The sequence below is a fragment of the Crocuta crocuta genome, unplaced genomic scaffold (genome assembly GCF_008692635.1).
Source record: "Crocuta crocuta isolate KB4526 unplaced genomic scaffold, BGI_CrCroc_1.0 scaffold234, whole genome shotgun sequence".
NCBI lineage: Eukaryota > Metazoa > Chordata > Mammalia > Carnivora > Hyaenidae > Crocuta > Crocuta crocuta.
This window is the reverse complement of record NW_027529647.1, coordinates 1,694,375-1,705,681: the sequence shown is the minus strand read 5'-3', so window position 1 is coordinate 1,705,681 and position 11,307 is coordinate 1,694,375. Positions and strand designations below refer to the sequence as shown.

The 11,307-nt window shown below is 44.9% G+C and overlaps 1 protein-coding gene across 6 annotated transcripts in view; it reads left to right on the top strand.

The window, feature by feature from the left end:
* Positions 1-4,386: 4,386 nt before the first annotated feature.
* Positions 4,387-11,307, top strand: part of CLUAP1 (clusterin associated protein 1) — a 34,629-nt gene continuing 27,708 nt past the window's right edge. For 3 of the 6 annotated variants that reach the window (XM_077762550.1, XM_077762551.1, XM_077762545.1), the window contains exons 1-4: positions 4,387-4,483; positions 6,649-6,760; positions 7,905-7,989; positions 9,107-9,286. In XM_077762550.1, the coding sequence (XP_077618676.1) occupies positions 4,462-4,483; positions 6,649-6,760; positions 7,905-7,989; positions 9,107-9,286 (399 nt within the window). In that variant the 5' untranslated portion in view covers positions 4,387-4,461. The other 3 variants (XM_077762548.1, XM_077762547.1, XM_077762546.1) reach the window with 3 other exon arrangements.

Here is an 11,307-nt window from a genome sequence, read left to right as displayed (position 1 = left end):
GTGGTATCCCCGCTTTGGGAGACAGTTTCTTCAAAAGTTAAACTTTTTTTTTAAATGTTTTATTTATTTCTGAGGTGGGGAGGCAGCATGAGCAGGGGAGGGTCAGAGAGAGAGGGAGACACAGAATCTGAAACAGGCTCCAGGATCTGAGCTAGCTGTCAGCACAGAGCCCGACATGGGGCTCGAACCCACAAACCGTGAGATCATGACCTGAGCTGAAGTCGGACGCTCAACCGGCTGAACCACCCAGGCGTCCCCAAAAGTTCAACTTCACACTTCTCATTCACAGATAGGCTCTTTCATATAGGGAAAACATTAATTCACATGTAAAAAGACAAAACCTATTTGAGTGGATAAAAACCATTAGAGATTAAAAAAAAAATTTCAACTCATTAGTTCCAGGACACAAGATCAACACACAAAAATTGTTATTTTTACATACTCACAAAGAAAAAGAATAAAACAGGAATAAATGTAACAAAGGAGGTGTAAGACATACTAAAAACGACAAAACTGCTAGAAAAAAATTTAAAGGGCCACACACACTCAACACATATATATCCTCATTCATGGATTGAAATTTTAACCTGGTTGAGACAGCAACACTCTCCAAAATGATCTACAAACTCAACGCAATCCATATTAGAATCCCAATGGCCTTTTAGGCAGAAACAGGAACGCTGATCTTAAAATTCATGTGGAATTATAAGCCAAATAAAAACAATCTTGAAAAAGTTTGAAGATTCCTTTCCCATTTGTAACACTTAACGACAACGCTACAATAACCCAAACAGTGTGGAATTGGCATAAGGACAGACATCTCAACCAATAGCATAGAAAAGAGTCCAGAAATAAAGCTATGCATCTATGGTCAATTGATTTGCAACAAGGGTGCCAAGACTATTCAATAGGAGAAAGTCTCTTCAACAATGGTTCTGGGACAACTGGATGGCCAGATGCCAAAGAATGAATTTGGACCCCTACCTCACATCATTTACAAACATCAACTCAAAATACAGCAAAGACTTAAATGTAGGAGCTAAAACCAAAACTAAAGAAAACACAAGGTCAATTTTCATGACTCTGGAGTTGGCAGTGGTTTCTTAGATACAAAAACAAAAGCACAGCAACAAAAGAAAAAATAGATACACTGGACCTTGTCAAAATTGAAAATTTGTGTGCTCCAAAAGTACTATCAAGAAATGGAAAGAAGGGGGGCGCCTGGGTGGCTTAGTTGGTTAAGCGTCCATCTTTCGCTCAGGTCATGATCTCGCGGTTCATGGGTTCGAGCCCCGCGTCGGGCTCTGTGCTGACAGCTAGCTCGGAGCCGGGGTCCTGTTTTCGGATTCCGTATCTCCCTCTCTCTCTGACTCTCCGTTATTCATGCTGTCTCTCTCTCAGAAGTAAATAAAACATTAAAAAAAATTAAGAAGTGAAAAGACAGACTATAGAATGGGATAACATGTTTATAAATTATATATCTGATAAGCACAGTATCCAAAAAATATAAAGAACTTATAAGCTCAACAGAAACCTAATTTGAAAATGAAGAACTCGAATAGACATTTCTTCAAAGATATACAACTGGTTAATAAGCACATGAAAAGATATTCAACATCATTAGTCATTAGGGAAGTACAAATTTAAATGACAGTGTATACTACTTTATACCCATGAGGATAGCTATTTAAAAAAATGAAAATAGCAAGTATTAATGAAAATGTGAGAGAAATTAGAACCCTCTTACACTATTGGTGGGGATGTAAAGTGGTGCAGCCACCGTGGGAAAACAGTTTAGCAGTTCCTAAACAAGTTAAATATAGAATTACCATATGCCTAGTAATTCCACTCCTTGGTATATAGCCCAAAGAACTGACAATAGGTTATTTATTTATTTGGGGGGAAGTGGCATAGAGGAGTGAGAATCCCAAGCAGGTTCTAATGAACTGTGAGATCATGACCTGAGCCGAAATCAAGAGTCAGACTCTTAAAACTGACTGAGCCACCCGGGCACCTCTAGTTTTGCTTTTTTAAAGCTTTTTAAAATTTTACTCATGCTTATTGAGATACAATTTTAGATATGGTAAAACTGACTTTTTTGTGTGTGCATAGTTCTATAAGTTTTGACAAACACCTACTGTCATGTCATACATTTAGCACCATGATCAAGATATAGAACAGTTCCATCACCCTCCAAAAATTCTTTTGCACCTACCTCCTCCTGGCAACTGTTGGTTTGTCTTCTTAACCAGACTGTCAAGTAAATGGAATCACAGTACGTAGCCTTTTGGGTCAGGCTTCTTCCGGTTAGCATTAGACATTTAAGTTTCAGCATTGTCTTCCTGTGTATCAGCAGTTTGTTTCCTTTTTTACTGCTGAGTGGTAATTATACGGATGTACCACAGTTTGTTTATCCATTCATTAATTGAGGGATGTTCACTTGAATGGTTTCGTTTTGGGATCAATGTTTGTGTACAGTTTTTTGTATGAACCTGTTTTTTTGTTTGATTCTCTTGAGCAGATACTTAGGAGTAGGATTACTCAGCCATATATATATATTTTTTTAATGTTTATTTATCTTTGAGAGAGAGACAGACACACAGAGCATGAGCTGGGGAGGGGCGGGGAGAGAGGGAGACAGAATCCAAAGCAAGCTCCAAGCTCTGAGCTGTCAGCACAGAGCCCGACCTGGGGCTCGAACTCACCATCTGTGAGATCAGGACCTGAGGCCGAAGTTGGCAGCTTAACTGACAGCCATCCAGGTGCCCCAGCCATATGTTAAATGTATATTTAATTATATAAAAAATTACCAGTTTTGCAAAGTGGCTGCACTGTTTTAGATTCTCACCATAAAGGTACAAAAGTTCACGTTGCTCCACATTCTTTCAAACCTTTGGCACTGTCAGGGCTTTTGTTGTTGTTTGTTGCTTTAACCATTGTAATAACTGCCTAGTGGTATTTCATTGTAGTTTAATATGCATTTCCATAATGAGTAATAACCTTGAGCATCTTTTCATTTATTAGTTGCCATAGATTTTCTTTTGTGAAGTATCTGTTTAATTTTTTGTCTGCTTTCTAACTGGATTGCTTTCTTACTGATTTTGAGAGTTCATTATGTATTCTGGATACAAGTCTGCCTATCACATGTTTTGTGAATATTTTTTTCTAGGCCATGGGCTATCTTTTCATTTTCTTAAAGTGTCTTGAAGAGGAGTTGTAAATTTTGCTGCAGTCCAGTTTATTATTTAAGAAATCACGTGGTTTTTTTTCTTTTTTTTAAGGATCATACTAATGGTGTATCTAAGGGATTGCTTAACAAAGTCACAAAACGTTTCCCCAATGTTTTCTTCTAGAAAACCTCTAAAGATTATAAGCTTTACATTTAGAGGAAGGGAAAAAAAAGGCTTTACATTTAGGAAAAAGCGGAGGTTCATTTATTTGCAGATAGATACCCAACTGTTCCAAAACCATTTGTTTAAAGACTGTCTCTCTCCACGGAAGCGCGACCAAGTGTGTGGGCTGTATCTCGGGACTCTCTTTAAGGTCGGAGCGTTTGTGCGTCTTCTCCTTCCTCCACACCGACGGGGATGAGGGGGGCCAGTGGGTGGCACTCCCTCCTCTCGGCCCGCCCTTCCGGGCTCCGCACGCTTCATTCACGTCCCTCTCGGTCGCCTGCCTACCACCTTGGCAGCCAGGCAGGACTCCCAGCGGAACCCGCAGCGGGCCAGGCCACGCGTCAGGCGCAGCCCTCACCTCGCAGCCTCACACTCGCTCCACGGGCGTACGACCATGCCCACGCCCCAAGCACCACGGCTGCCAGGACAATCGCCGGCGGACAATGACCAGGGCCAGTTTCCGGCCTGTTGTGCAGCCCGAGCCAGCTGCGCATGCGCGGTCGCGGTAGGGCCGCCTGTCGCCACCCAGCGGTCAGCCTGGGTTTTCGCTCACCTACTTCCCGGGCCTCGCCCCTTCATGCCGTGGCCGCTACTCAACGGCTTCGGTCGCCGGCGAAGCCAGCAAGTTTACCCGTACCAGAGAGAAATGTGCTGGGCACAGGACCCAGGAGGGAGGCCTGGCTTCGTAACAGCGTACATTTTGTCTAGAGGAGTTGAGGAAGAAATGTGAAGCAGTACGTAGAGCGCCTAGTACAGTGTCAGCACCTAGCAGGCGCTCAGGATGTGTCCGTCAGTGCCAGATGTTTATTTGCAAAGTGTGTGAAGGGTACGCAAACGCACAGCACGCAGCCTCTAGCCGTGACCAGGATCCCTTAGCGTCGTCGGACGCACTCGGCCCATCGCCCTCTCGCTTGCGCATGCGCGCGCCCGCGCGCCCAGGCCGTTTCCGGTCCAGCCCTATTTGGCCCCGGCCACACGCCGTAGAGGGCTGGCTGCGTTGCCGTAGAGACTCGTGAGCGCTGAGGGCGAGTGCCTCGGACTCCAGGCTGCTGGGGACCAAAGCGCCATGTCTTTCCGCGAACTCCGCAGTAAGGCAGCCCTTCCCGCTGTCACCTGCGGGTCCCCGGTCCGAGGCTCGCCCCGTCGGAACCCCCTCTCGAGCCTGTGCGGCTCAGGGGCGTCTCTGGCCGCTGCCGCCTCTCAGGCTGGGCGCTTCAGCCCTGTCTCTGCTTTCTGCGATGGCGGAGGGTTGTGTGTGTGCCCGTGGCCGCGCGAGGCTAGTGCTGCTGAGGCTAGGTGTTAATTTTATCTAATTTCAGAGATGGGCCTGCTCTTTGCCGTATTGGAAGACTCTGAGAGGTTTTTGAGTTGGGTTAGCTTAAGAGTTCAGAAAACCAAGGAGGGGACTGGTGATTGATAATAGTTGCAGCTGACCTAGTTTGAATTGTTATGATCGGCCAGGTAGTTCCTGTTCTAGGAGTGTGCATCGTTTCATTCACTCCTCGGAACTACTCTGTGCTCCGGTATCTAGGAGGAAACGGGTAGCGAGGTTAGGTAACTCGGTCAGAAGACACAGGCGGTGAGAGCTGGCGCTGGAGCTTGAATTCAGGTTGTCTAACTTCCAAAGCCTGCGTGCTTCCTAACGGAGCTGGTGAGGAGAGGGGAGCCAGACGCCATTGCTGGAACGGCGGGAAGTGGAATCTGGATAAGAGAATTAGTTTCTAATTTTTTGGGAGCACCTGTTACACACCAAGCGTTTTACATTCAGTACCGTATTTTAGTCCTCACTTTGGCAGTGAGGTAGGTAGCGTAATCCCGGATGAAATACTTTGAGGCACAGAGAGGGAAAGTTGCTTGTTTTCAGTCACACAGCTAGAACTGGATGGAACCAAGGATCCAGACTTGGGACTGTATGAATCAAATTCTCTCGTCTTTTATGCACCACCATTTTCTGAACCTGAAGCAGTTTAGCAGACTGGCTCCACCTGCAGAGGTGGAGCAGGTGATTGCCAATTTGGTGTGACCTGGGATGAGTCTTTATTGCGAGTTTTCTAACCGAATTGCTGGAAATGTCGCCATAACAATAACTCCTTTCAGTTGTGAATGGAGGCATTGTATTTTATTGACACACCTAGTAGCACCACAGCGTGAATCACGCCCTCCGGATTTGAAAGTTCTTGGGGACTATTTGTTGGAGAGACCAGTTTCTCCTCCCTCACAGTTAGAGGCTGAGGCCAGCATTCTGTTAGGGGACACTCAATGGGGTTGTGTTGGGAGGGGGGTATTGGAAGGGGATTTCTGAACATTTTGACCTTAAATGAATGCCAAACATTTGTGCAATTTATGGTAAGAGTCTCAGTCAAATGCCCTCCATTTTGCAGAATTAACCAAACTTGACTACTCAATGGGAGGACGGATTTGGGCAATTCCTGGCTGTGTGGTGGGAAGACTGCTGCTTATTTACCGTCACTCTGTTCACATTTCCCAGAAAACCGTGACAGAGGTCCTCTGTGCCTTTGCTCTTTGCTTTGCTCGTACCTTCTCTTCTATCGCCTGGTGAGATCCAACCTAACCACCAGTGCCCAGGAAGTTTGTTTGTGAATGTCGCTGGGATATTTTGAACCTTCAGGAAGAGCGAGGACAGGCATTCCATAGCCAGAAGCACACAGAATGTAGACCTTGGCACATTGTGGAAATGCAAAAAATGTTTGTTGTGTCCATTTTTGCATTCTGCTTAAAGCTCAGTGACCAACCTCCAGTTTCAACAAGTATTAACCTTTAAATTTGGGTTATATAGAACCTTAGTCCTATATGCTCACTAAAAAAATAAAGATAAAAACAACTCCAGAGTAACTCAGGTGAACTTCTGTCTACCACCATCACCCCTGAACATAACCACTGTTAAGGTGTAACATCTTTTTTCTTTATGACATTGTGTAAAGCCAGGTCGTTCTCATTTTGAGTGGTGAAGAGAAAAATACCTGAGAGAAATGACCTATCAAAGAGAGAAGTTCACAGCCAGTCCCTAAACCCTATTATAATGTATAGCTTTTACTTTTCCCTCCCATTGAACTTAAATGTTTTTCAGGAAGCAGAGAAGGTATTTTAACTTTCATCTCCTTTTTACTTTCCCTCTTAGAGAGTTGATAAATAATCTCTAAAACTGTCAGTATGTTGAATAACCAGGGAAAGCAAGGGAAGTATCTTACTTTAATTAGGGGAACTGACTGAATTGTATTTTACCTTTGGACAGATTTTACAGAGATGATGAGAGCCTTGGGATACCCCCGACATATCTCTATGGAAAATTTCCGCACACCAAATTTTGGACTTGTGTCTGAAGTGCTTCTTTGGCTGGTGAAACGGTTAGAACTATACTTTATTGAGGTCTCAGAATGAATACCACATTCCATAGCTACCAAGAATAGGATACTGTTGTGAACTAAAACGAAGAATTCAATAAATTTTTAGTTTGACAGACTCCTTTGTAACCTGATAAAAGTCAGTGGAGGAAGAAGGCTCTGGGAAAAGGGAATATACCAGGCAGGCAGTGGTAAAAGGAGATTTCTCAGTCAGAAGCATCCACGGGGCACGGGTCCAAGCTCCTCTCCATGCTCTCACCTCCACGAGGGAATGATGGGGCTCTCCACACACTCTAACNGATACTGTTGTGAACTAAAACGAAGAATTCAATAAATTTTTAGTTTGACAGACTCCTTTGTAACCTGATAAAAGTCAGTGGAGGAAGAAGGCTCTGGGAAAAGGGAATATACCAGGCAGGCAGTGGTAAAAGGAGATTTCTCAGTCAGAAGCATCCACGGGGCACAGGTCCAAGCTCCTCTCACCTCCACGAGGGAATGATGGGGCTCTCCACACACTCTAATGAGTACTGGAGTAGGAATTACTGAGATTTAAGTTTCATTTTCTGTGAAAAATCTAATATGATTCAGGGTTGACAAACTTTTGTAAGGCGATTGTGACTATTTTAGGTGTTACAGGCTACATAAGATCTTTGTTGCAAATTCTTACATGTGTTTTGTTTGTGATAATCCTTTAGAAATGTAAAAAACCAAAAAAAAAGAAGTGTAAAAAACCTTCTTAGATGCAGGCTGCATAGAAAGAGACCAAGGGCTGCGACCCTTGACCCCTGGTGGGTGGTCAGTAACACCTGTGACTCCACTGCTTGTCAAGCTAATACGTTAGCCCTGTGTCAAGAGCTGCCAGCCAGAGTAGTAGTTCTGATTATTTTAATTAACCTTTGAGGTCTGAGACATTTAATTTTGTAAACTGAGCCCCAGATTTGATTTTTGAAATCACATACATCTGTTCTTAGGTGAGGATTCACTCCTTTGAGTGTTTAGCATTTTTTGCTACTTTTGAGTTCTCTCTTAACCCTACACCTTGGCTGGGGGCCCCAGAGAGCTTGTCGTCACAGATCCCCTCAGCTGCCTGCTTTCTCTTTTGTTAACTTTCTACTTAATTAACTTTTGTCTTTTCTTTCTGTGAAAGGTATGAACCTCAGACTGACATCCCTTCAGATGTGGAGACTGAACAAGACCGAGTTTTCTTCATTAAGGCCATTGCCCAGTTCATGGTGAGTTCCCAGCTATTTGATGGAGTGGTAATACTAACTCCTTTGGACAGGAGTCCTCGGTAGGGCCGCTTGCAGGTTTCTGACTCAGCCCATTACCAGGTTTCTGTGGAGCCATTTCACCAGCACAGAGTTTGGGGGTTTTGTTTTTAATTCATTATCTGTTAAGAATTCTATTTGATTAGTTTTCAGTAGGTAATATACGTCATGGTTCAAAATGTTCTTAAAATTTGAAACAGTAAAATGACTTTTTTTGTCCTGTGTGCCATTGACCCAGTTCCACCCCCAGTCCTATCTTCCAGAGTTTCTTTATGCATAGGTAAGCAAATAAAATATACATTCTTTTCCCTTCCTTTTACACAAATGGTGGCATACGGTACGCCACTGCTTAGGATCTTGCTTTCTTCACTTAATGGTATGTTTTGGAGAACTTGCCAAATACATATACAACTTCCTCATTCTCTCTCATACATGAGTAGTATTGCTTTCTTGGATATACCATGATTTATGTAGTTTATATATAGATAGGCATTTAGATTGTGACTTTTGCTCTTTGTTTTTGTTTTTTTTTTATTTTTTTATTTTTATTTACTTCTAGGAGAGAGAGAGAGAGGGAGACAGCGTGAGCAGGGGAGGCTCAGAGAGAGAGGGAGATACAGACTCTGAAACAGGCTCCAGGCTCTGAGCTGGCAGTCAGCACAGAGCCCGACGCGGGGCTCGAACCCACGAACCGTGAGATCATGACCTAAGCGAAAGTCGGACGCTTAACCGACTAAGCCACCCAGGCGCCCCGACTTTTGCTCTTTGGAATAGTGCTGTAGTGAAAAACCTATACATATCATTTTCTTTGTCACCGTGTCCCTAGCATAAGTCCTTAGGATTGGAATTGCTGGGGCGAAGATAACCTACATTTGTAATTTTACGGTTCTTTACCAAATTGCTTTCCATCCAGATTGCATCTGTTTATAAACCCACTTGCAATGCTTGAGCCATATAAAAGTTTGGCTCTTCATACAATCAGGTTATTGAAGAGAGATTTTCAAGTTACCTACATAGGATTTGATTTAGATTTTACCTGGAAAGGGCCTTAAACTCTTACTATAATTTTGTCTGAAAATAGGCCACGAAGGCACATATAAAACTCAATACCAAGAAGCTTTATCAGGCAGATGGGTATGCAGTGAAAGAACTTCTGAAGATCACCTCTGTCCTTTATAACGCCATGAAGACCAAAGGGCTGGAGGGCTCGAAGATAGGAGAAGAGGACATCGGCAAATTCAAGTTTGATCTTGGCTCAAAGGTAAGGACTGTGAAGGGCTCCTGGTGAGGGACAGAATACTTATTTCTTAGAGTTCTGAAATAGAACATGTCAGATACTCATGGCACCACCTCTTTGCTTACTCCTTCACTGAGAGCAGTTTGTCAGTTTTGTGCTCCTCAGCATTTGAATACAAACAGAAGTCACAGTATTTAATCCAGCTACTTACTGAAAGCCCGCTGTATGCCAGGCACAGTTCAGATGCAGGGGATACAGCTGAATTAGGACCGAAATCCACTATTCCTGTGGCTCAGTTGGGGATGCCAGACTAAACCACAAAGCAGAAGGAATGGCGGGTCAGAGGTGACCGATGTGTGGGGAATTGCAGGGGTGGGAGGGCTGGGGCAGGTATCTTCATTAGGGAGATGGGATAGGTGCCACTCAGCAGAGATCTGAAGGAGGGATGGGGCAGGCTGTGCAGAGGAGTGGGGAGCATCCTCTGAGAAAAGTCTGATAAAAGTGTGGTTTAAGCCTGAGAACTGGGAGCGGGTGGTGACAGACCCCACCCTGTGGCGCCTGCACAGCCACTGTACCGACTTTGGCTTTTACTCTGAGGGGAAAATCCATTGTGTTTTGAGCAGAGAAGTAAGTGATTTGAAATTTTGTGTTAAAAGCATCACACTGGCTGTTAAATCAGACTGAGGGGGGAGGTGAGGGTGGAAGCAGACCTGTTACAAAGCAAAAGATGACAGTGACTTTGAACCAAGTGGTGACATCAGGGGCTCAGCTGAGTTGGCAGGGAGCTGAGCTGCCAGGCATTGGAATCTTGGTTAAAGCAGCAAGTCAAAAGTGAAAGTTAAGTCTTGAATCACTTACTGTCATAGTTTGGGCAAGGGGCTAAAAGCAGAGGAAGCGTCACCCCCACCCCGACGCCATTCCTTTTTCTCCCAGGAGATGGCACACCGGTCAAGGGGTTGTCTCCTGAGGGAGCTCTGAACAAAAGGTTCCGGCAGTTTCTGCACCCTGAGGTGGGGGAGGACCCGGAGTGGGAGAGTGGTGGCTGCTGGGTCAGTGAGGGAGTGTCCTCGGGTTTTTTTCCCCAGCTCTCCAGCAAGGAAGCCTTGGAGGCACCGAGAGGACCTCTCAGCTCGAGGCTACAGATAACTAGACCTGGGAGGGAAGGCGCCAGGGCTAGGAAAGCCGATGTTTTATAGGAACTTGGATGGGCCATGGAAAACCTTGATGGGGTCACCCGTGGTCAGGCCGGAGAAACTACACCTAGGGTTTTAACCAGGAGCCACACACCTCCATGGAAAGAAGTGGCCGGAGGTTAGAACCTAATTTGAACGTGGATCTTTCGGGCTAGGATGTGAGTTGAGAGAAAACAGACAATGCAAGGAGATCCTACAGCCACGCTGTCCAGTAGAACTTTCTGTGATGGTGGATGTGTTCTTTATCTGTGCCACACAGTACGGCAGTCATAGCCACGTGTAACTAACACAACCGAGTGGGTTTGAAATTTTAGTTATTTATGTACTTACTTATTCATTTTTCTCCCCTCATTTAATTTAAAATAATTTAACATTGAAAATGGCCACATGTGGCAAGTCCATACTGTATCAGACGTTGTAGCTCTAAAGTTTTTGGTCTGAACACCGGCACGGACCAAGTTGCCGGTTACTGAAATGGAGGGGAGCGTGGAAGGAGCGGGCTTGGTGGGAAAGGCGGGGCGCTTGATTTGGAACATGTTCAGTGTGAGGTGTGGGCCTTGGGTCATAGATGGCGTTACGGCCAGAACTCAGGAGGGGGTGTGAATAGCGAAGACTTCGGGGGACCGGACTCTGATGTGCTCCAGGCCCGGGAAGCCGGGGACATGAGATTCCTGCGGAGAAGACCAGACGTTTGCTCCTATGAGGCGGGTGCAGCAGGGGGCTGGAGGGGGCTGAAGCGGGAAGAAAGTCCTCAGCTGTGAATGAAGAGGGAGACTTGTTGCTGGTGGTCTGGGAATAAAAGCGAGGTGGGAATTAATTGCAAGAGTGAGAGGGAACAGAGCAAGGAAACTC